The 26,563-nt window shown below is 40.9% G+C and overlaps 1 protein-coding gene across 1 annotated transcript; it reads left to right on the top strand.

Moving 5' to 3' along the window:
- Window positions 1-80: 80 nt before the first annotated feature.
- LOC140939170 (exocyst complex component 5-like) lies at window positions 81-26,359 on the top strand. The gene is made up of 20 exons (XM_073388730.1): window positions 81-220; window positions 1,813-2,055; window positions 2,521-2,715; window positions 3,411-3,475; window positions 3,993-4,021; window positions 5,045-5,154; window positions 8,474-8,518; window positions 9,044-9,187; window positions 9,653-9,732; window positions 11,599-11,709; window positions 13,153-13,251; window positions 14,146-14,290; window positions 15,147-15,255; window positions 16,080-16,203; window positions 21,243-21,329; window positions 21,440-21,548; window positions 22,081-22,237; window positions 23,250-23,308; window positions 24,466-24,567; window positions 25,742-26,359. Exons 1-20 carry the CDS (start codon window positions 197-199, stop codon window positions 25,829-25,831), a joined length of 2,127 nt encoding a protein of 708 aa, XP_073244831.1. The 5' UTR covers window positions 81-196; the 3' UTR covers window positions 25,832-26,359.
- Window positions 26,360-26,563: the final 204 nt, after the last annotated feature.

Raw genomic sequence — 26,563 nt, 5'->3', positions numbered from 1 at the left:
CATCTCTCCAATATAATCTTCTCATTAAAAATTAACTAGGCGTAACATCGAAAAAGACTGGCACTAGTTCTTGGCGGCGGGTCCAACAAACATGGCGGACAGAGGTGGCGGTATTTTCGGTTACAAATAGTTGGGAAAAGCCTGCGTGTTCGCTATGTAATTCGCCAATCAATTCACCCGTCCTCCCTTGTAAAAGATGGCTACTTTTGAAGATTTCGAGGTATGTGTTTTGTTTCACTCGGTTGAAGGTTTAGAGGCTCCAAAAGTGATTTAACAAGTTAGTTTCCGGTGAAGGAGGGGTTTCATTTTTTTATTTTTGTTATAGTATTGAGTTTATATATAGTTGATTTAAGCGATTCAGGCGGTCCTCTAGCTAATTTATTTACTGAACAGTATAGTATGATGTGAACAAGTTTTGTGTTGTTTTTAGTTTTATACAATCCTCATTCAGGGCTGTCAACCCCCTTCTTCTTCAAATATAATTGAGAATTGATAGGGAAGGGATGACAAATGACGTCATAACGCACTACACATGACGTCATTTTTGCAAAAAATACTCGATGACTCTGATCGCTGCAAATTTGTGGTGACACAAAACCGGATTTGATGAGGAAACATTCAATGTTAGTAATGGTAACAGGACTGACTGGAGTCCAATTCGGTCGGTAATCATATGAATCATTAACAAAATCTGACAACTGCATAGCGGGAGTCCGATTTGTTTAATCAAGAGTATGATTGCAGACTGAATTGGACGACATGAAGTTCTGTTATCAATTAATTATAACTTTAACAAAATTTTTGATATATAAGGCTCTTTTTTTAAATGAAAACATAAGAAATTCAAAGGTTATTTTTTGCTAGCAGTGAGAAAAGCCTTTTTAAGCGCATGCCTGATGGCGCGTACTGTCCAATTACTTAGGCATGATGTGTACTGTCCTCTTAAATTGTCCCTTTATTAAGGCTGAAATCAGGGCAGTAAAATAAGCATCTTAGAATGTGGTGGGGAATCTTATATTAAAGGGTGCTCATAATCTCTGTTATGGGGTAAGATAGTTGAGATGTTGGTCTCAATAATTATTAGGACGGCAAAGTAATATAATTATTTGCTTGGAAAGGTATCATTTAGGGTTGTGTGTAAAGAAATATCTACATGTATAAAATATATCATACTATACTGGAGTTAAGTCTCCTTTCGGAGTTCAATAAAGCCTGAGCCATGCCAAGATTGGTCTCATTTAGGATCACTTTTTGATGAAAGTTACTCCCTGGGCTAGGAACCTATCTAAATTATGGCCAAGATGGGGGGTTCTGCTTATTAGATAAAGGATGCTTAGCTGATCAGGAGGGGATACTTGTTAAGTTTTAGTTTCATCGAGCTTAAAATTTACCATCTTTCATTCTTTCACCACACAGTGCAACATCGACATTGTTTATCCCAGCAGTATACAGGATGCATGTCAAATATGAACCTAGTATACGGCCTTGCTCTCCATGAGTTCTCTGTAGCTCAAGTGGATAGAGCACCCATCCGGTGTTTGGGAGGTCATAGGTTTGAATGCTGTTGTAGACTCAGATTTTTTTTTTTGGTCCCATGTTGTGACATGCTGATCATTTCATTTTCACAAGTTATCTTTATTTTGGTAAAATCTTAAAGTGATGTCATTTTTTTGTGTAGACTATGAAGAATCCCTGTTTTGCTCTGAAAATTTCCCAGCCGCAATTATTTTATGTTTGATTGTTTATGTCACAACAAAGTACAGTATTCTTGATGTATTTCATAAATCCTCGGTATTATTTTTTTACATTTAGGGAGATTTTGATGCCTATGAATATGTGGAACGTTTGGCGAGTACTGTCGCAGGTGGAGGATCCAAAGGAGGTGCTGATGCTTTTGATCCCAGAGCTTTGTCGGATGTTTTTGAAAAAACCATCCGGGAACTGACAGCCTTAGATGAAAAAATGCAAGGGAGGATTAATAAACTTGAAGAACTCTGTTCAAAGGAACAAGAAGAACATAAGCAGAAAGTCAGAGAACTGGAGACAACTTACAAGGTGTGCCTTGATTGTTTTCTTCATACAGTATTAAAATGATTTCCGTGCTTTTTTTTGTCATCCATTTTTATTTAATCTCTATTAAGTTTTAACTACAACAAATTTATAAATACAGTATCTAAGCTCAATAGCCTGAAGCATTAATAAAATTACCATTTGACAATACATGCAAGTAAAACTTAAATCATTCAAATAACGCAAGACAGTAACTACAAGTAAACACACAAAATAAATATTATTGAAATAATTGAGTAAATTCAGCAAATCAGGTTAACAATCCTAATGGAGAAGGAGTGTAAGTGGTGACTTTGCTGGATTTATTAACTAAGTCACTTTCACCCTTTTGGCACCAAGCATGTCAATTGTCTTTGTCAGATTTTTTTGTTATTGGAAATTATTTAGCACCCTTTGTTTGCTTACCTTATCTGTGCATTTTGATTTGCTGTTATTTTTGTTTCATAACAGACAGCTTCAGGCCTTTTCCAAGAGTTAGATGACAGAATAAACTATGTTGCCACTAAGGTTGTTCACTTGGGAGATCAACTAGAGGGAATCAACACCCCACGATCTCGAGCTCTCGAGGCCCAAGAGCTCATGAAGTACTTTGATGAATTTGCCACTGGAAAACTGAGTCCAAAAGTCTTCAGTGATCAGTTTGAGGTATGTGCTAAATGTTGGTAACATTCCAGGGATGAAAATTAACTCCAGTGCTTGGTGGTCAGCCAGTCAGTTCAATAGCCTCAGATAATTATAGTAGTAATAATTCATAGGAGACGAATAATTATTACTCCTTAATTTTGGTGCGAAATTTCAGCATTAATTTGTAATTTCACATGTGAAATTACTAAATTGCCATGGCAACCTGCCGTACGTCTCAGTGTCAAGATGGCGATGAAGTTTTGAAATGTCATGAATGAAGATGTCAGGGCATAAAAAGACGCCTTAGAAAACCTGAACACACTAAAGAGCACATCAAGAAGGATTCTTAGAGGTATGTTGTCGAAAAATTCTGAAAACTTAAGCCAAATTTCAGCTCTAAACGTTTGAGAGATTGAATTCACGATCGATCGATACGATCCAGCATAAATAAGTCAAAAATCCTCGATATGCTAACGTAATTCGTCACCCATGATAGTAATAGGTAATCAAATGGTATACTCTTGAAATTAGGGAATAATTTCACTTGCGTTTTGTCCAAAGCCTAATAATTTCCCGAGCCTTCCCGCGCGTGAAATTATTCCCTAATTTCACTCTTCACCATTTGATTACACATACTAATATTATTAGTAGGCTAGAGCCATTGATTGCATCATTATTAATAATGTTTTTTATTATTGTTTTTTTACTTTTGGTAGATTCATGAAGCTGCAAACATTATCCAAAAATTGTCACTTATTGCTCAAGAATTGCCTTCAGAGAGGTATGTACAGGTGTACTAGTGCATGATATTAATCAATCAACAATGTTGGGCTCAATCTACAACCCACCATTTAACCAATAACCAATGTGAAAGAATGAAAGATGGTAAATTTGAATCTCGGTGAAGCAAATGTGAAAATGAAAATTAATAATCGGCACATCACAAGCGTGGGACAAAGAAAAAATCTGAGTCCCCAACAGGATTCAAACCTATGACCTCCCAAACACTGGGCGGGTGCTCTTTCCACTTGAGGTACAGAGAACTCATGGAGAATGAGGCCATATACTAGGTTCATATTTGACATGCGTCCTGCATACTGCTAGGATCAGCAATGTTGAGATTGTAATGGATGGTGAAAGGATGAAAGATGGTAAATTTGAAGCTCGGTGAAACAAATGTGAAAATGAAATAAACAACATAACCACTTTGGCAATTTTGTCTGAAGTTTTGTTAATCTAAACAGAGCCACCAAAGTTTTTGATCAATGTGTGTAATATTTTCATTTCTATATTTTTAGGTTCGGCCCTGTCAAAGATAAAATCAAAGGTGGGTGTCTTGCCTGACTTTAAGTAAAGGAATTATTTGAATTATTGATCTTATGCATTAATCATGCAATGGTTTGCCCGTTTTCGGTTGCTTCTGACTGGCCATCGTGCATCATTCATAAGGCATACTGCTGGTCATATTTAGAGCCGTCATTAGGAGCTGTAAGGACCTACAAGACCTGTTAAGACTGTGCTCATTTGATGTCATGGGCGATCGAAGAGGGAAGCTGAAATTAACACTATAAATTTTTTGTAAGATAGTATGCTGTGATTTTATTAATAGTTCTGGTAAGTCCTGAGTCCTGAGTCCTGAGTCCTGAGTCCCAGTCCAGAGCCTTTGAGTCCCATAATTCAAAAACACGAATCCCTGGGTCTTTATGTAACCACGAGGTTAATCTAAAGACACACTCCGAAACTCGGTATTACAGTTTACTGATTCAGAAATAAAAATATACTCCTTCTATTGTCAAGCACAACAAAGACTAAAAGAAATATGTATTATTAAACAACTGCCTCAAGAACAGCCACAAAAATTGCACAAATAGGATATTCTTCAAAAACATCTTCAGATTGGTCAATCGATTTTTGCGTCTTATGGGACGAATGCCAAAAATTATTTTGCATCTTTGGGGATTTTTATGCATCAGGGACGCAGGACGCAGAGGTAACAAAATCACTGGTTATGGGTAAACCTTCATTTCAATGCTGTGGCTGCTTTTATACTGACAGCCCTGATATTTGTAAGGTTATAATAAAGAAGATGACAACTGGGCACCCCAAAAGGTCATTATAAAATGGAATCAAGATTGTAGAGTAAGAAAGTAGTTGGACTTTTGTTTCCAGGCTAGATGGTAGTGGTCATAATGACAAGGTGATTTTCTGAACAGGGTTGATCATGTGGTTGATTGCCGCTGTAACAATACAGTGCTGTATTGAAGATGATTCATGATGGGTAGGCATAGGTACACTGCAGTTGTTTGGGTGTCCTGGGTCTTATTACACTAACTTGTACATGTACCTGCAGAATGCCATGATCGAGTGGAGGAGGCATTGATCAAAGAATTTAAAGAGGCTCATCACCAAGGAAGCATCAGTAGAATGAGAACCTGTGCAGAGACTCTACTGCCCTTTAAGGTAAAATATAGAACTAGCAGTAGGTGTTTGCTAAGAAGTGCTGGTGAACATGTAAGTTTACCTTGGAGATGTGATTGATGAGAACTGCTTTCATAATAATAATTATTGTGTAGGTAATTACCTACACAATAAAAAAAATAATAATTAGGGAAAGCCCATTTAGTTCCAGTGTCAACAAAAGGAATCACTACAGTAAACAAAACTCACATTTAATAATTCAATGATTTTATTCACCGTCGCTCAAGTACAATATGCCTTCAAATAGCTAGGAGCGAGGAGAGACGGCTGTTTTTGCAGGCAAAGATACATTGAGACAGTAGCTAGTACATGACGGAAATTAAGTAATCGTGACTGCACAAAGTCTTATTTTTCAATCAAATATTTAATCCCTGTTCAATGACCAAAGGGCCTTGATATCCAACGGAAAATAATACAAAAAGCTTTAGTTTACCACCGGAGTTTAAAGCCTATTGAAACTTTCAAGTGACAAGCAACGTAACTTGCTTGAAAAATATAAAAACCATGCACTGGAGTCAAACCTGAATAAACTTAATTTACATGGATTTCTAGACTTGTTCCGCACTAAGCTGAGATGAGGCTCTACTTTCATTTTCCTTGGTCAATAGATTCCCAGCTGGCAATGCGAATTGAAAAGTCTCACATTAAGGTATCAGCCACCCTTCAGGACCGTCCACACGCGGATCGCTGTAGCGTTAGTTGTTTTTACAAAAAACCCCTATAAACCATATATTTTTTAAAAGCTTAATAATTCCAGATTATGGATTTGAACTAACAAAAACGATTTACTCAAATGTGTTTCGAAATTGGAACGCTTTGTGTAAAAGTACACGTCTCTATAAATCATGTTCCACTCCCGCCGGAAATAAACGGAAGAAAACAATTAACACCGCATTCGCTTCTCAACACGTTCCACTAAAAAACCATGTCTCCGATTTTTGACAAGTGCGTTTGTTTTTCTTTTATTAACAAATGAAGTTGGGGAAGGCAATAATTGCCTTCCACACTCCCTGTGGAAAAAAAGCTCTAGCTTTAAAATGAAAAGGAGTATTAAAATTCGCAGACACGCTTTTGTAGAAGAGATATATGGCATCACTCTGGCCAAATTTTAGCCAAATTGATTGAAAGGCTGGCGACTTGGAGTTCAAAACGTACGAGTCGATCGGCAAAATTTGCGTTCGGAGATAAAATAGAAAATACATTTTTGGCGGCATCCTACCTGGAATGAGATTATAACACCTGAATGTTTATTCTGATTGATATCAGAGAGGGATCAATTTTCTCTAACAATAGGACTTTGACAGGTAACATGTAACAGGAACAAACTTTCGCGGCAAGCAAGTGAACAGTTTAATTCTCAGTTGGAAAACTTCCACTCTTTTACACCACGAGAAGCACGGTTTGATTCTTTCTCGAGCAAAAGTTTTGCCTCTCCTTCGATTTTTTTTGTATGATCCGCCCAGGCGTTTTTGTTGATCGGCGCCAGGCCAAGGAAACTAAAAAACTTCGAAGGCGCCGAATGTCCACCACTGATTGCTCGAAGGCCAAGAACTGAGGCCCGGTTATTTCAAACGCTCTGCTCTTCTCGGAAGAATTAAAAACAGAATTTGTCTTGTGCGACGGACAGCTTTCATTCTCACACTGGATTCTCCAGGTAGAACCAAGTCCATGCTTAGTTGCTACATTTTCCATGACTTGGACTATTCCCTGGCAAAATCGACAAGATACAGACTTGTCCATTTTCTCAAGCAGCTTTTCGCTTGATACGATAGCTCGACCGCTTATTGTTTTCCACGTTCCATCATCAGATGGGGTCGATGAGCTTAACTGGCTTTCTTCATCTGGCTCTTCAAGCTGGATTTTGGAGCGGTTTGCACTCTCAGCAACTGCAGCATTTCGCTTTTCTGAATATCCAACCCCTCGAGCCACTTCTCTTGCTGATAAAATGAGCCTTTGTCGCTCTCTGCCAACTTTGCGGCCCATTCTTTGTTAAACTCGCTCTTCGATTTCTTTTTCGCTCGCGGTTTCGATGACGAAACCGGACACGACCTTTTCTCTTTTTTTGGCGGCATTTTCACCGAAGCAAACGCTAAATCTAAATGCTACAAACAACGCGCAGACAATTCGCACGTGTTGTGTGGAAGCACACACTCGGTATCACGTTACTAGTTAACAGGCAAGTTAATTGATATATGACACGAGTATTAAAGATCTTGTCAACGATCAATTAAGGTAATTAACGAGAAAAAATCTTTTACCCCCGATATCTTTCGACAGAAATAATATTTTCTTCTAATTTTTTTTTTAAAAGAAAGCTCTCAAGCATATCTATTCGAAAACGTTGGAACCTCAAATATGGAAAAATGGCAATCTTAAGGGTGGCTGATACCTTAAGTACAGTATCGAATACAGTACTTGTGTACCTGAATTACGTGTGGTTGTGAATGGAACAATGATCATGTGCATGCACATGATTACTTTGACATCACTACGGACCTTAAACCCAACACTAGGGCCTCTGCGGCCACAAACCATGTACCGATATATTACAGGGGTGCCCAAAGTCAGTTTTCTATAAAATATCTGTTTGGAGAAGCAAAAATTGCCTAGAATCTTCTATAGCTTGAGCAAGGCTAAAAATTTCTAGATGCCAATCCATTCAGGAGCAATTTTTCGAAGCATATCTAATATACTCCCTACGATTTTCTTAAGTTCAATTTTTTGCATTTCAGTCCTCAGGTAAGGCTATTTTTCATCGAAAAAGGAGATCTAAAATTTTCCGATTTGAAAATGTGTTGGAGAGAGGAATCAGGCAGAAAAATTCTCTCTTTCGTAAAACTTAAAATTGCATCTAAAGTTTTCGGGAAAATAATACTGAGGCCCTTGTAAACATTATTTCAAAAAGACTCAAGTTCTCCTAGGATGACCGAACAAATACAAATTTTATTGCGCCACTCAGAATTCATTTTCAGAATTCATTTCTGAAAGTACTCTGGGTAGCCAAAAAAGTGTTTTCAATGCATTTTCATGTAGGAGAAAACCGTCGTTTGGTGCCCCTGATATTAGCTGGTACAACACGAGTATCCCAAGAGTGTGGACAGATTTTGGAAAAACTTCCCTGTACCGTTAATGGAGTTCCGCTGAGTGACCAAGATTAGTCTGCAGGGTCCTCTTGTCGCCCGCAATAATGTAGTTATTAATAATTAATAAGTAAATGATTACTGGCTGATTCCCCTAAGAGCCTTATCTACAAATTAATGCAGTAATTTTGTGGATAAGTTTTTAATCTTTTTTTCTACAGGGCTACTCTCAGTGCATAGATTCATTTATAGAACAGAGTCAGCAGGTGTGATAATCTTCATGAATTCAATATTTATCTTATTTGTTTAGCCAACTTTCAGTTTACAAAATAACCTTAGTTGTGAATAGAAATAATGCAGGATTGAAATGGGTCACTCACTTCTCAGTAGCTTTCATATCATTGGATGGTGAACCTGTAGGTCCTCTGTCACAGATCAAAGGTTTATAAGAAAGATTACTTTACCTGTAATTTGTTAACCCTCGGATGTACATGCAGATTTATATCCCCACCATGGATTGGTACAAGGAGGCATGGATGAAACCCCTCCCTAGTGTTTTTGATATGTTGCAGTATTTTCAAAGTTCATTTTTGTTGTTTGTAAGATTTGATATAATACCAGAGAGGTAAATTTGTTTGACAAGAAGCTGTGATTTTTTCACTTATATGTTATTTCTTCATCAACATTCCATAGCAAGTAAGGAAGCATAATATTGGCTATATTGACAAAATGAGCTAGGCGACCATGACACATCCCCCTTTAATGGTTGCTTGTTTTCACTCTGTGGACAGGGCCAGTTTCATTCTGCTGATGTGTTTCAAGATGTGATGCCGTTGTGTGAGCAGGTTCACAGCATGGTCGACAAAGTGTTTGGTAATAATGCAGAGGTGGTCATGGGGAAATTGGTGCAGAATGTTCATGAGGAAGAACTTAAGGTGTGAAAAAAAAAAAGCGAAGTTTCTCAGGCAAGCCTTTTGATATCTCAGTGTGAAGATTACTGTTATTATGATGTGGATATCTAAACATTCTGCTTATTATTGAGGGTTTTATTGACTAAGACTGGGCTCAAAATAACGGCCAGTCAACGCACAATGTTTGGCACAGATGGCCATTTGTTTGGACAAACTTTCAGTTGGCCGGTCATTTTGACTGCTCAAGTACATGGCTTTCAAGTAAATAACTGAAAAAATAAATTTACTGACATTAATTCTGTTACAAAAACAGTTAAATCAAAAAATATGTCAGCCGTTGCAGTCATAAATTCAGAGATTATGGACGAGACGCCATCTTAAGTCCTTCTGCTTGGCAGACCAAATGGCACAGCAGTTATAGCTGTACCGTCTGCCTTACCCAATTTTTTTCAGGTAATGGTCAGTTTCAATTTTTTTTCCCTGTGGTAGAAACATGTTGATAAAAAACTGATGAACTTTGGTGAAGATAAAGAGCAATCACTCAAGAACTTACAGATACTTTATGAAAGGTTTGCTTTTTTTTTTTCATGCATGAGTTGACTGAAATCTGATTGACAGCCTCAATTGTACGGCTATTAGAAAAGGCTGGGCCTAAAGTAACCTGAGATCAGGCTCTATTTTCGTTTGGCTTTGAAAATTACATTCTGGAGGGCAAAGCAAAATGAAAAGAGAGCCCCAATTTCAGCGGTAGCCATTAGAGAGAATGTATGAGAACTGCTTAAATTGGGCCTGATCTCAGGTTATAGAGATTTGGTTAAAACTGCCTTGTACAAAATCAGCAGCTTGTACAGGCTAAAACATTATTGTCACATCCTACAGCATACTGTAAGAAGCATTGCTCAGTGACTTTCAATTGAGTGGTCATACTTCAGGGTGCAAAGAAAGTCATTTTTAAAGCTTGCCATCCAGGCAAGCTGAAGCTAGCATGTACTAGCCCAAACGTCATTTCAACTAGCCACAAAAACATTTTGATGAGCAGAATTGATTTCACAGTTCTTCTGTAATTTGAATTCCTCCAAGACCTCCACTTGTCCGTCGGGCAAGTTAAGAACTAAATTCACTAGCCCTATAGCAAAATCCACTGGCTTTCGGCCACTACTTTCTTTGCATGCTGCACTTTCATGTAACGATTTTGTCCAGAGACTCAATAGTTAGAGCCGCCCTGTTCAGCACAAAAACAGTACCACAGAACAGTGTTGCCCAGAACCCAGTTGTTGGAAAGAAGATCATCGTTTACCCATTAAGGTTAATTGTTTAATTCAGGCCCCTGTTTCTTTTGTTCAAAAGCATTATTTTCCTCTGTTGATTTTAAATTTTTGTTTTAAAGTATTCAAACATCAAATTGCAGGCTAGGCCTTTAAGCCCCAATATCCACATACAAATTCTCCAAACTGATCTCTACACGTTTCTTTAAAGAATGAGTTGAGAGAATTTGATAAAAGATCAAAGCATTTTCTCTTAGGTGATCATTTAATTAATTCTCATAACCTCATCTCATGACAATGTATGGATATCATTAGGAGAAAATTGCTGTTGGTCACTATTGGTACTTAAAGGGTTAACAATTATTCCTCAAGCCCGAATGGGTTCTGAGTCAATAACTCATGAGGCCGAAGGCTCAATGGGCTATTTACTCAGAGGCCATGAGGGCGAGAGGAATAATTGTTTTAGTGAAATCCAACTAGTTGGTCAAAAATATCGAGAATAAAAAACTTTTAGCTAGTTAAAGCTAGACTTTAATCATCTTTTGCCACCAAAAAGCCCTTGCTTTTCGCCACTAGTGGGCTATAACATATAGCCTAGTAGTAGCTCAACCAATCAGAACGCAGCATTGATAATAGACCACTAGTTGGATTTTACTAAAAGAATTTATACGAATTTCCTTTGTCCATAGTCAGCTCTGAATCCAGATCTCGCACTAATCCTGGGTTATCTTGACCCTTTAAATGCCTTTATTCATTTCCTACTACAGCAGGGGGGAGAAGTTGATACAATATCAAGCAAATTCATCTTGTGTGATCATGTCCGTAATTCTCCTGACCACTCTGTTTTACAGAGCATTGATATTACAAGGAGAAATTTGATGCTTATCACTCTAAGGGCTTAAAGGGTTAACCCTGCTTTGAATTGAACAACCTGGCCTGGTATGTTTAATTTGAATGGTCACACTTTAGTATTTCATCCACAGATTGAAAAGCCAGAACCTCCTTGAACAGTGAAACAAACAGCACCACTAGAAAGTATAGCTCAGCTGTTTTCATTTGAATGGTCCTAAATAAAAACAGTATCTTAGGGATTGGAAGGGATTGGAAGGACCGCTGGAGTAGCTTGAGCATGACGAGTCTTAACGTTTTTCTCCTTTGCTTTGTTATCAGAGCCAAGAAGCTTGGTGAAAGACTCTCTGTTTACAAGCTTGGATCTGATTCTAACTTTCTTGAGCGGCTGAGGAAGAACATGTTCAGTGAATATTTGCAAGCATATATCAGGTGCGGTAACTGTAAGTGTTAGCGATCGAGTTCAGTTTTGGAACTATGTCTCAAAATTTAGTCTAATTCAGAAGATGGGAACTGAGCACATAAAATAACCACTTACTACACTGAAGGAGGCTGTAAATAAAACTGCAAATACACAGGAAGTCACGGATGGACAAAATTGTACAAGTTTGAAACGGATTGCTATTGAGTCTTTGAAAACAGTTCAACTTGATAGTTTTGCAAAGTTCATCTCTGCTGTTTTTACGTATAATGCTTGGAAGGCCACGTTTGTCATGCCGGAGGCTGTGTTTTTTTTGTCATTTACAAGTAATTTTGTTAACTTTCGGTTAAGTTCCAGAATTAGTAAGGGCGAGTATTTGGCAGTGCCAAACCAAGTGGACTAGACTTTGTGACACAGCCTCTACGAATGAAAACGACGACAGAAAGTCGCCACTTCTCTTTCAGTACCCAACATTTAAAGCCATTTAAAATTCCATTCTTTTACATGTATTGTTCACTCCGACATTAAATGTAACTGACGAGGTTTTCCCCTAAGAGTTCGTCGTAGGATTTCATCCAGAAACAAATGTTAACGCCTAAAGCCCTTAGAGTAGCCCTAGTGGCACAGCTGGTTGCTGCGCGGCCTTCGCTACAAAAAACAGCGTAGCAAGAGTGAAGGAGCGCGAGGTGCCGAGATCGATTCCCCTTGACACCACATCCTTGTTTCAACTTCTCTTTAAACACCCTTAAAACGGAGCATTGATGGAGAGGGGGGGGGGGGGGGTGGGGGGGGAGGTGGGGTAAAATGAGCGCACCGTCGACCTCAAGTTTATCAGTTGTTAAGCTTGAAGTTTACGTCAAACGAAAAACGCGAATTTATACCACGTGACCAAGTTTCCCCTTTGTTTGTCGTTTACTGTTCATTATTTCTACGCATAAATTAGTAGTTTCAAGCAATTTTTTATCCATAAGAATTGTTTTGAACCGTTTTTATCTGCTCATTTTCTTTTTTGAGAATTTTTCAACTTGAATCTGACGTTTACCGTTTGCCTTATACGTGACGCTTAAATTCTCTACCGCATGTCACGAGTTATCGACGTAAAATATGGTTGCTTTACCTTTATCTTTGAGAGTGATCAGCATGTAATATCAATGCTTTAGAAAACTGAGTGGTCATGAGAATCTTTTGAGGACATGATCAGGGAAGATGAATTTAATTGATATTTCAACAAATTCTCCCAATACTTCTTTTGAAAACATATAGGGACAAGAAATGAGAATCTGAATTTCGATAGGTTTAATGTGCAATAATTCTAGTGGTGAAAGACTACTTGCTGATGGCTGTAGTAGAGTTCCTTTTTCTCCCTTTATCGATTTACGAAGGTGATGAACTTGTAAGCTCAGTTTTGTCTCTGTCACGAGGCCTTGCTTGTTGTTTTGTTCTCACACTCTTAGAACAGAGCTGGCACACATATCAGAAAAATCCACAGTTATCTTGGAGAAATACTATAACCTAATTAAGCACGAAAAAAGAGACAAGCCGACAGGTACCAGGTGAGTAGGGTGATCTCTTTGTTACTCTCCTTGTTTTAAGTTTTTTTTAAAAATATATTCAACAAATTTATTAAAAAAAAAACGAGGGGAAAGTTTCGACGACAAACACGACGGCGCACGCCGATCTTAAAAAACGACTTGACCAAGGGCAGGCCTTTGTATAACGGCAAATTGAAGCAAGGGGGCAAACGCGCCTGTAGTATATTTCCTGGATTTAGGCCACCCCTGCCCCTAAGAAGCCTCCTACCCCACCCTATTAACTAAACCTGAGGCAGCCTCCAGTCTGAGACGCTAAAAGTAAAATTAGCTGAGAAAACAGCCAACAGTTGGCGACGCCACCACTGATTTCCTTACGAAATAACATGTGAGAAACGAGGGTAGAAATTCCAGATGATGATCTAGGTAGTGCTTCTGATTGGCTGAAGCAAATGTCCCTCACGGCACGACCAATCAGAAGCACTACCCAGATCTGGATAGTGACGCGTCATCAGTATGGAATTTCAGCGCTCGTTTCTGTGACGTCATTTCGCGGGGAAACCTGTGGTGGCCACCCTCCCTTCCCCCCCCCCCCCCCCCCCCTAACACGGAAAAACAATTCACTGAGAGAAGCATGGACAATTTTTTGGAGCACATAATTTAGCGTGGCCGAGCAGTTAGAGCGCAAGCTGGATTTGGTCTCGGTAGTCCTCGACCATGGTTATAAAGAGCCAACTGGTTCCCCCCCCCCCCGGCCAGTCTGGATTCTTAACCCCATTATGTTTGATTTAAATTATTTGTTTCCGTTGTTTGCTTGGCCACACAAGTATAAGTTATTTATTCATTCTGAATGGGACAAAAGTCAAAATTACATGTACCAAGTTTTTTTTTACTGAGAATTTGCATGATATATTTTAGCCTCATTAGTCAGGAGATCAGTAAGCGAATACCACTCAGGATGCACGCCAATTCACAGGACTCCACTAAGGAAACGCTGCTCTCTCAAGACGTAGCTGTTAGTCTTCTGCAAGAAAATAAAATGGCACTTAGAAGATGCGAACTGGTGAGCAAGTCGGCTTACATTTACAACCTAGTTTCACTGAACCGAATTCTTTTCACCCCTCATATACGTTATAGAAAACTAAGAACCCTTGTATTAAATTGTTTTAACTCTTCCTACCCTGGCGTTAACTAAAACAACAACAACAACGACGACAACAAATATCCCTAGTTCAATTTTGTAGAAGAAAAACAACTGAAACGAAGATCGTTCAGAGATGTTTTGCTGTCTAGAAGGCGACAACACAGGATTTTGTCTACCCAGCAGTACATGTCCTTTTTTTGGGGGGGGGGGGGGGTGGGGGGTGGGGGCAAGCCAGCTCTCAGTTGTTCCTGCATGTAGCTGCAATCTTTGATTTTAAAAGCAGCGATAGATTGGAGAGAGTGTGATAAATATGGTAGTCAGCTTAAAATTTGGTAGGAAATATTTGCAACTGTGTCCCGAGCTTTCTCATCCTTCATCGCTTTTCAAATACCCTTCAATTCGCCAGTTATCCTTTATACGCTGCTAAAAAATTACCCGGAACAAAGGGAACGGTTGCAGATTTTAAGTTGATTTAAGTCCCGCCCCCCACCCCTATGGCTGAAATAGTCTTGCGAACTTTTGGGCCCGAAATCAGATAGTAAAATAAAAAACTAAAGAATCATAGGGTTGGCCCTACCAAACAAACTAGTACATTTTGTTTTGTTAACTGATAGTTTTCTCATATAATCTACAAAACTATCGAAGCTTCGATCTTGAATGTAAACAACAACAGCTTTCCGGATCCGTTAATTATCGGGGGCTTCGAGAAATGGACCCCAGGCCCGCAGGATGACTCGTAAGAGAATGTTAACAGTGCAGGGCATTTACTTTGTAGTTATCGTCGCCATCTGACGTGGCCACTAATGGAGTGGAGATCTACCTTAAGCTGCTTTATCATCTGTGCATTGAACACATTGATTATGCCCTCAATATGACTTTGCAAGGTAATGTACGCCTGTAATGCTTTTATCTCAGTGCTTTTGTTTGTGGCTTAGAAAAAACGAAAGGTTATTGAAAGGACATCAGTATTTAATGTGTTTTTCTTTAAATCTGATTCATTTGCTGATAAATAATTTTTCATTTTTCTTCTCCAAAACCCCCAAACTGAAGGTTGCAACGCGATAAAAACTCGTTATCAGTCGGTGTATTGTCAGAAAAATAGTCTAGAGTGGGAGAGAGGGAGGATGGTTTTTATTTCTCCTTTATGGCTATTGTACAGTAGACACCTGCTATTCCCTTTCCATTTGCTTTGGCCCTTGAGTGATAAGCAAATCCTTAAATCCTGAAAACTTGCATAGTGGGCACCCTGTAATTTTTAGCTTCATAGCTATGGACTCCTTACAGTTTTTGTTAGAGCGCAGTCGTTTCTCCTCCTTCTTTACGGATGAAAGCTGCCATGTTAACGGCAAACGACAAATGTGAATTTGTGCCATGTGACCAAGTTTTTCCTTAACTTGTGCTTTACTGTTTACTCCTTCTACCCCAAACTTAGTAGCTTCACGTTATTTTTGTCTAAAACATTTGTTTTGAATTGTCTTTAGCTACACGTTTTCTATTTTAAGAAATTCTCAACTCGAATCTGACGTTTGCCCTTTGCCGTTTTCCGTAAACGTCACTCTAAATCTCCCTAACGTTTCTTGCTCGATGTCTCCTAACTTATGCACCTGTATGGCCTTATAAATACCACAAATGATTTCCCCTTTGTTTGTTACAACTCTTATTTTGAAGAAGTCCGGTTTGGAACCTTTCTTTTTTTCTTTATTGTTAGCATTGCCGTCCGCAGAGCCGAAATCGCCTCCCGAGAGCCTGTTCTTTAAAGTCGTCGAGCAGGCGAATGCAATCTTTCATTTGTTAGAGAAGCATTTCACGGACTGTGTGATAGGCCTGGTGGCGTAAGTATGATTGTTTGTCCTCTACTTCCTTTTACCATATACTGAAAGGAGAACATGCAAAATATATATGGTTATTGACTAAGGGTGAGGTCAAGATGGCTCGATATTAGACAACTAGCGGTCGTTCTTCTTCCCTCAGAGCCACGCACGGCGAGCGAAAAGGTTTCACTGGCAAGCATTCTACCGTGTCTCAAAAGAAAAATAAGAGACTGCTCGCAGTCTAGCTCAATATTGGCCAAGTTCTTTTTTTTACGTTCAGTAGAAACGGGAAAAAGAGAAAGAAGAAGAAAAGAATAAGGCCAATAGCCAATCCGCATCTTGACCAAATGAGCTTGGTCAATAGGGGATTTATTACATGCCTAAGAGAACTTTCTTCTTGCGGGACCTACCTGGGGGTTCCATTGTCCGGTCGGGTAGCTAATCAGAACAAAGGATTCACTTGATCTTGCCTGTTCGCGACCGAACCAGCCATTTAAAACGCCCCGGTATTATACTTGAAAATCTCTATTGGACTGTAAAAACCCCCGTTTGACAGTCTTTCTGACCAAGAAAGACGAAGTAAACAACGGCCGGACAGGACGAACTAAAGTTGGAAGGTGTTATGAAAAGGAATAGAAATTCCCTTATTCGATGTTTTGTACGCGCGGATCATAGAGAGCTTTAGATTTGAGGACGAGAACGAGTACGAGTACGAGATTTAACTTAGAGTTTTTTACGCGTGTTCTCAAAAAAGCTACCCCGGAAAGCTTCATTTTACTTTTTTTCACCAAAAAAGTTAGTACGGTTATTTATACTGAAGGAGGTTAAGCCATCTGCCGATAGCAAAATGATAAAACGTCTTACATTTGATAAATTGTTCCCGCCACTACTAAAACTCGTAGTAGAATTACGACGGCTATCACGTTTTCCCGCCAAAATGACATTGGTTCACGCGTGAGCACTACTTAGTATTGAGAAAATCACGTACTCGTAGTCGTCCCCGTCTTAGAATCTAAAGCTCTCTATTTTACTCATTGCCCACAATTCGCGCACTATTAATCACCTTATCATTCAACGTGTCTGTATTGCACCCCACCATTCACTTTATCACTACACTAGATATTTTTACAGCACGCATGATGAGCGTTTGGTCAGAGGAGATTTTCAATCATTTTTTTTGACGGTGTAGTGTATACGATGCTAATGCAAGCGCGTAGAAGCGAGAGAATGAATGTGATGTGATACACACGGGGATTACGTAATTTGCATGTACTATAGATAGCGTGTGTTGTAATTTATTCGGGTCGGTTAGCGTTCTGAGTTCGGAGTGTAACGGTCGTGAATAAAGTGTGTTTTAACCTAACCGCGGTACTACATTGGCGACGAGGATATTTCGAGGATATTTCGAGGATTTCGCCGAGGGTTTCAAGAGTTTCGTTGAAAATCTCGCTGTGGATTTCGTCGAGGATTTCGTCAAGGATTTATTTCAGCGATGCCGGGAGGCGGTGGATCGGGCGAAACTAACGCGACAAGCGGTACTACGAGCGGTGCTGTTGGCGGTTCTGGGATGACTTCTGTTACTTTAGATGTCAGTGGATTGGAACCATTTAATCCAAAAGGAGAGGCGCACAATTTAAGTCAGCGATGGAAGAAGTGGAAGCGAGCGTTCAGTTTGTATGTGACCGGGAAAGGTGTATCGAACGACGCTCAAAAACGTGCTTTGCTGTTGCATGTCGCTGGTATGGATGTGCAAGAAATTTATTTCACACTAGCTGGTGAGGGTGGAGATGCAAGTTTTGAAGCAACGTTAAAGGTGTTGGACGACCATTTCGTGCCAAAGGCGAACATTCCCTTTGAGAGACATTTGTTTCGACAAATTTCGCAAGGGATCGGAGAGACAGTTGATCAGTTCGTTTGAAGATTGCGTCAGCGAGCAGCGACTTGTGATTTTGGCGCCGGCGAGGATGACTACATTCGCGATCAGCTCATAGACAAGTGTTATTCGAGCCATTTACGCCGGAAATTTCTGGAAAAGGAAGGAACTGTTACGTTAGATGAATTGTTGCGTGTTGCAAGATCCCAAGAAGCGGTTGATCGACAACTGAAGCAATACAGTACCGACCAAGCAGATAACCAGGTCAATGCAGTGGGTGGCAGGCTGTATGGAAACAAAAATCCCAGGAAAGCAAAGACGTGCTTTAGCTGCGGACAAGAAGGACACTTCAGTCAAGACAAAAAGTGCCCGGCGCGTGGTCAGACTTGCAGGAAGTGCGGCGAAACAGGCCATTTCAAAGTTAAATGCCCTCGACTCCATCAGCTAAGCAGGACCCATTCGGGATCTAGAGGACCTGAGAGTAGCAGAGGCGGACGCGGCAGAGGAGGCAGGAGTGCTGGTGGACTGGGTCGAGGTGGACGCGGACGCGGAGGGCGAGAGACGAACCTCGTGACTGGAAGACCTAGCCCTGGAGAGGAAGACAAAGGAGATTTCGCTGCATCAGGTCATTCGCAAAGACCCGATTATGCCTTTTCAGTGGAACAGGTGAATGATCGCAAGGAACAAAGGGGCGCTTTGGTAACGCTGGTCATTGGTGGTGTAGACGTACCCGATGTTCTCATTGATTCGGGAGCTTCATGTAATGTTATGGGCCAGCAGACCTGGGAGTTGTTAAAGCAAAAGGGGATTAACTGTGAATCTCGCAAATCTGCAAAGGAACTTTTTGCTTATGGTGGTACAGAACCTTTACCGACCCTAGGAACGTTCACGGCAGATGTCACGCTGGCTGGGTTTGAAAACGGAAGTAATGCTGATTTTGTGGTGGTTGTAGGCGATGGTCGCACGCTGTTGGGCCGGGAGACTGCCGAGGCGCTAAACCTGTTGCGTATTGGTCCTTTTCAGACAAACAGTGTTGACGGTGGGCGATCGGACGGGGATGTCAGAGAGAAATACAAGCACTTGTTTAGTGGTGTTGGTCTTTTGAAGGGCTACGAGCTTAAGCTACACATTGATGAGTCGGTGAAGCCTGTAGCGCAGCATGTACGTAGGATACCGTTCGGGTTACGCGAGAAGGTGGATGCAAAGCTGGATGAACTTTTGGAGCTTGACATTATAGAGGAAGTGCCGGAGGGGCCGTCAGGATGGATTTCGCCGTTGGTGGTGGTTCCCAAAAGCGATGGCGACGTAAGAGTCTGTGTTGATATGCGTCGTGCAAATGAAGCAATCGTCCGAGAGCGTCACCCAATTCCAACCGTTGAGGAGCTGTTACACGACTTGAATGGCAGTACGGTGTTCAGCAAGATAGATCTCAAGTGGGGTTTTCACCAGATTTTACTCAGTGAGGAAAGTCGCCACATCACTACCTTTGCCACGCATCGAGGGCTTTATCGTTACAAGCGGTTGATGTTTGGCGTAACGTCGGCGCCGGAGAAATATCAGCAGATCATTAGAGATGTGTTAAGGGGTTGTGCTGGGGTTGCGAACATTGCGGACGATCTCATTGTTCATGGGTGTGACGTGGAGGAACATGACAAGCGTCTTTTTGCGGTGTTAGATAGGCTGAGTGAAGTGGGGTTGACGGTGAACGGAGACAAGTGCGAGTTTAGATTGTCAAGGCTTACGTTCTTTGGTCACGAGCTGACTAGTGACGGCATAAACCCATCCGAAGAGAAGATTGCTGCTATAAGAGATGCTAGATCTCCCAAAGACGCAAGTGAAGTGCGATCGTTTATGGGTCTTGTCCAATATTCCGCTAAGTTCGTGGCGTCCGTGGCCAAGCCTATTCAAGAGTTAACCAGGAAGGGCATCGTGTTTCACTGGGGTAAAGAGCAACAAACAGCCTTTGAGGAACTGAAGCGTCTAATCACCCAGGCAGAGACACTGGCTTATTTTAAGGTTGGCTGCAGAACGCGAATCATTGCCGATGCATCTCCAGTTGGATTAGGAGCGGTTCTCACCCAGCAGCAGGGGGGAATGTGGAGAGTTGTCTCCTACGCGTCGAGGAGCCTAACTGACGTGGAACGACGCTACAGCCAAACAGAGAAAGAGGCACTTGCCTTGGTTTGGGCGTGTGAACGGTTCAACATGTACGTTTCCGGACAGAGCTTCGAGTTGGAAACAGATCACAAGCCTTTAGAGCGTGTCTACTCGCGCACTTCAAAGCCTTGCGCCCGAACAGAGAGATGGGTCTTAAGACTACAAGGGTACGATTTTAAAGTGGTGTACCGCCCAGGGAAGACAAATATAGCCGACGCGTTGTCCCGTTTGAACTCCTTGGATCAAGTGGACCATGGAGAAGACTACGACTTTGTCAGAGCCATTGCTATAAGCTGTATACCCGTTGCTCTATCACCTACAGAAATTGAAGAAGCTTCCTATTTTGACGAAGAATTGACGATAGTAAAGAGTTGCGTGAGGTCAGGGGACTGGGACCGGTGTACACTTCCCTCGTATGCACAAGTCAAGGACGAATTATGCGTCTATGGTGAGCTATTGCTTCGCGGCACAAGGATTGTAGTTCCCAAGCTCCTGCGCGACAGGGTGGTGCGGCTGGCACACGAAGGGCACCAGGGTATAGTGAAGACGAAGTATCGGCTCCGTAGTAAAGTTTGGTGGCCGGGAATGGACAAGGAAGTTGAGAAATTGTGTAAAGTTTGTCATGGCTGCCAGGTCACTTCTGGATTTAACCCTCCTGAGCCGATGTCCCGCGTTCTTCCTCCGAGTGCTCCTTGGCAGGATTGTGGAGCAGACCTGCTGGGACCCCTACCCACAGGAGAGAGTATTTTGGTGGTGATCGATTACTACAGTCGTTTCTTAGAAGTTGCTATTCTGAAGTCTACTACAAGTGCCAAGGTCATCGAAGCACTTGCACCCATGTTTGCCAGATTCGGTTTTCCGTTCTCTTTAAGGACAGATAATGGGCCCCAGTTCGTATCCGAAGAATTTGAAGCATATTTACGCGCAAATGGTATTGAGCACAGGAAAACGACGCCGTTGTGGCCTCAAGCCAGAGGCTTGAGGCCACAACGGGTTGAGACGGGTTTCACTAACTTTTTCTCCTAAACAGGTCGTCACCCGTGTACGCAGAATGCGTTCGGAAAAAGAAGGAGGTCATGAATATGATGGAGAGTAAACTGGACTCGGGCATAGATCGGTAGGAACTCGTGACCAGTAATGATGTTTTCTTATCGCCTAACTTCTAACGTCTATTCTGTGTGTCCAGTTTTCTTTGATTAGTCTTGTTTTATTTTTGTATCTGTTCAGGATTCTCACGTCAATGGCCGGTTGGTGCAAAGGCATTTTGTCGGCTGAACAGAAAAAATCTGATTTTAGACCTGAAGAACATGAACTTGGCCTTGTACAGCGTACAGTGGTAAGCTGATCTAGTTCACAAAACAACGTTATTAACGCCGCGTCAGAGCCGAGCAATTGTCTCATTACCATATGTGACGTAATGAGTAGCCTAATCGATGCGTTTTGACGGACTGGGTGGTTGGCGCGAAATAGAGAACGAAGTTTTGCCCATTCCATTCTCCTCTTCGTGTGGTTCTTACTACTTGAATTCGTAGAAACGGCTACGCAAAATACTCGGCAAGCTCGGGAAAACTTGTAGCTGCTAACCAAAGCCAAGGGCTGGAAAGCGTATTGAATAATCCCAGTGCTAAGCACGAGATGGGCAGCCTGTGCCAGGCGCCACTGAGCATACACAGATGACTATCATATCTGTCCATGTTTTCTATAAGTTGCATTTCTCAAGATGATTCGGATTTTCTACATAGGTACTCCATATCCCAGGTTAGAGGCAAAATTATCCGCCCTTAGATATTAGGCCGCATAATGTATCAATTTACATTAACGATGTAAAGATAACTTATTCTGCTCGATCTTTTTACCTCTATTTTCAGGCATGCGCCAAGACGTGTGAGTTTATTTACTCGCAGCTGTCGTTCATCCAGGATTCTCTGGATGGAAAAAACTTGGAGTCTGTGCTGACCGAATTTGGGATCCGAGTTCACCGTCAGATATATGAACATTTACAACAGTTTCAATATACCTCCATAGGTAAGATTTGCAATCAATTTAGGTTTTTGGGAAACTGCCCAGCTACCCCTCCCCTAACCCAGTATTTCGCTCTTAGTGAGAAGTAAGTGATAATATTGACTTAGGGGAGGGGTAGGCAGATAGTTTCCCATAAACCTAAATTGATCCCAGATTTGTTCCACTCTGATAGCAGAGCCTTTCTTTTGCTTACTCGATTTTGGTTTACTCGAGAAAGACTCTGCATGACCCGTTTGTTGAGCATGAGCGGCATTTTCCTGGGATATAGTTTCAAACCCAGGCCTAACAGTCGTGCGCTTGGTATAGCGGGCTCAGTTATGACCAACGGTTTATCAGTAAACGGATGCTCGCACTCAAAAAACCAGTTTGACGGCAGAGAACAAGATTTACTAGTCCAGAGGTTCGGGCTTCGGCCACTTTAACCCTTGAAATCCCAAGAGTGACCAACATCAACTTTCTCCTCGCAATATCAATGCATTATCAAAAGAAAAGGTAATGAGCTTTAATAAAATGATCACCTCAGAAAAAATACTTTGATCTTTTATGAAATTCTCTCAACTAATTCTTTAACAAAATGTCTGGAGATCAGTTTCGAGAATTTGTAAGTGGATATCGGGGCTAAAATGTTAAAGGCTTAATGTGATTTAGGCAGAGCCTCCTTTTCTCCTCCTCAACAAAAGGAGGCTCTGCTCGCGGGGTGAATTTGAAAAAACGTCTCCTCAGACCTTTAACCCATTAGGTCCCAAGAGTGACTAACATCAATTTTCTCCTAACAACATCAGCACATCATCAACAGTTAAGGTTATGAGAATTATTTAACTGATTACCAGAGGGAGAACTCTTTGATCTTACACCAAATTCTCTCAACTGTTCTTAGAAGAAATGTATGGAGATCAGTTTGGAGAATTTGTGTGTTGATCTTAGGGCTTAAAGGGTTAATGAAGAAATTATAAATTTTTGTTATATTAATATTATACTAAAGTGAAGATTAATTTTCCTGTTGTATGTTTTTTAGGGGCAATGGTAGCCATATGTGATATCAGTGAATACAGAAATTGTATAAAAAAATTTGAGGTACATTTTTACTACTCATTACGTTTTCCTAACGAAGTAGATTAAACGTTCAGTTTCTATTGAACTCTTGAGTATGACGAGTCCCTAAGGACATCTATCCCTTGAACCAGGGTCCCTAACTATAAAATGGATCTCTAGCATACTCAGGTAGGGTCGAATATGTATTGGGTATCTACATGAAAGCTGTTTAGTATATCGAAGTGTCAAGTTGTGCAAAAAAATATAGAGCGTTTTCACTAACGTGACCAGTAGCTGTGTAGATTTATTGCAACAAAAGAAAGCCTTCACATTAGAAAAGGGTTCAACTACCACGGGATTGGTTTGAAATACCAACGTGCCCGCTGTTTTATTGTTTTGGGACGCGAACATGGCGGATGTATTCAAGTCCTCTACGTCATGTCAAAAGGGTCTGTAGGGTCTATAGCTGTCAAACTGAACAAGGTTTTGGAAATCTGTAATAATTACCTTGTACATTGGCCATGTTAAAAGGTTGCGCAGTAGACTGGGTCGGTTTTGTCTCGAATTGCACTGTGGGACTATTCTAGGGACATTTTTGACCCAGTCTCCCTTTGAAAACGCGTAATAGCCAATTGAAAAGGCCATAGCTCTCCTAAAACAGCCCTCATAGTGCATTTCGTCATACCACCGATCCAGTCTCCGTTGTCCAACCTCGTAGTGGCCAGGAAAAGTGTGTTCAAGTCCTCTACGACTCTAGGTATGAGTAACTGTTAAAAAATGACAAGCAACTGAAGCTTAAGCTCGATTTTCACCGCTCTTTTAGAAGCCTGTGTACAGACGCTCCCCCCCCCCACCCCTTAAAAAGAATCGGGGAGAGAGATGACGCATCCTTCCACGTGTACAGGCTACTATTTTGGGTCCGGTTTTGTTCATTCCCCGGGGGAAGAGAGCGGGCTCATTTCCTGAACAGCGGCTGGTAATCAAGCCTAGAAAAGCACGTAGCTGTTAGATTGTGTTGGATCCGGCATCATATCCCTGGATTAAGAATTTTCCGCGATATAGAAATATCTAGACCATGCTTTCCCTCAAGGAATTTTCATCAGGAAAAGAAGAAGCGTTTTGTTATGCCTTAGTCCTTCTAAAAATGTTGTATTGCTCATCTTTTTTGTTCAATATTGGTGTATTTTATCGTTCTCTAGAGACCATTGCTCGTGAAACTGTTCGATAAACTCTACTCTCTGACAAACTTACTGGTCGTGCAACCTGAAAACCTCAAGCAAGTTTGTGCGGAAGAACAGCTGGTACGTTTGTCTTGTGTGGTTGTTTATACCGTTTTTGAATGAAGATAAAAAAGGTCAGGAGATTTTGGGGAATTACAGCCTCGTTACTCGCTAGTTTCTGAATCGTCTGATAGGTAAATCTATCATGTTAGTTATAATGGCAATTGAACTAAGTGGAGTGTAACAGGTATGATTTCAGACCAAAATTGCACGACACGAAGTTCAGTTACCACTGTATTACAGCTATTTTGAAATTGCAAAATTCAGTTCCAATTCTCTACCAATATTTTATCGATTCACTAGCCGGATTGTTAAAAAGTGGAATCGGAAACGCTTTTACATCTCACTTTTTGTTCGAAACAGAAATGATGCGATGTAGAACAGATGTGATTTAGAGCAAAAAATAGTGTGATTCGCGTGAATTAATCACACTGCTGAGCCCTTCACATTGCCACACAGTCGAAGCTTCGTAATCGACCACCCAAAATACGAAGAGTTAGTGGTTACTTACGAAAAGCCAACCACAGGAGGTCTTTACGTGGAGAAGCCCGTACACATCTACTTCTTGGAGAGAATGTATTGTATGCATTCTTAGGTTACAGTATATGTAAATCAATGTTGTTTCTAAAAGATCTTCTCATACTCTGAGCAACTTAGTACATGTACCAACACAAAGATCAGACCATGTATCTATAAGTCTTTGACAGGGAAAATTTTGGTGTTTTGGATAAGTGGTCGCTTATGGGAGGTGGTAGCACATGGAGGTTTGACCGTATTTACTCATTGGAGAGCTTTAAATTCTTATACGAGGACGACGACGGGAACAAGATTTTCTCAATACTAAGAAGTGCTCGCGCGCGAACCAACGTCATTTTGGCGGGAAAATGTGATAACCGTCGTCAGTCTACTACGAGTTTTAGCAAGAATGTCGTAGTGGCGAAATAAGCGTGCTAACTTTAGCCTGCGAAAACATCCGCTGAGGGACGCGGAGAGCGAGAAGAAACGGATGTTTTCGCAGGCTATGCTAACTTTGGTGGTGAGAAAAAAGTAAAATGCAGCTTTCCGGGTTTCTATTTTAGAGAACAGGCGAAAAAGCTTAAAATTAAATGTCATAAACGTCCTCGTCCTGGAATCTAAAGCTCTTTATTATAGCCCTCCAAACTGCTGACTTGTAACCATTGTCTTTTGCTCCTAGGCAACTCTAGACAAAGCCGTTCTTCAGCAGTTTGTACAACTTCGAGTCGACTACAAAACTTCCAAGCTTGCCAAGTACTTCACTAGTTGAAGCCTCAAACAGACATTACGATATATCGTTAAATATTCCGACTTAACCACCTTGTCGTCAAAATCAGCACAATCTCCGTACTATTTCCCATACAATTCTTGGGGTATAAGGGTAACGAGGAGATAGTTTTAAGTATTTTAAAATCGGTGCTGTCGAGTAATTTTTTTCTCTCGGCATGATCGTCTCCAGCAACACCAAGGAAACAGTTTTAAATCAAATTAAATAATGAAAAAGCGGAAAAGTATTATTCGGTGTCAGTAAAATGCCGACTCCATAGATAGCTTCAGTATTAGACCTTCCTTAGGGGTTAGGGAAGAGGAGATTTTAGAGTGCGGAGGGGGAGGGGGATGGGGACGAGAGAGGAAGGCGTTTCTCTCCTTTCATGTCACCCTCTCCCTTTTTCGCTTCTTTCTTCCCTGTTTACCCCAGAAACGCCTTATACTCAGACTACCCTTAGATGCCATAAGTCAGTGAATAGAATAAAGATAACAGAAATGAAGTAAAATAAAACAAATTAAAGAGACATAAGTACGGCTTCATTGGTTGTTTTTTTAAACTAAACAGTCTAATGAACATCGCTCTAGAAAGTAGCTAATACAGTAACTTTTCTGTGCTCAAGAAAGTTCCTCTTTAAGACTGAACTTTTCAAGCTTTGGAAACTGCCTTGGCTGTAGAAGACATTTTAAAATTGTTACTAAAGTTGTATATCCTAATCCTTTGATTGGTGGGAAC

Source organism: Porites lutea, chromosome 5, assembly GCF_958299795.1.
Source record: "Porites lutea chromosome 5, jaPorLute2.1, whole genome shotgun sequence".
Classification (NCBI taxonomy): domain Eukaryota; kingdom Metazoa; phylum Cnidaria; class Anthozoa; order Scleractinia; family Poritidae; genus Porites; species Porites lutea.
The sequence above is the reverse complement of the archived record's forward strand: the minus strand, read 5'-3'. Positions and strand labels throughout refer to the sequence as shown.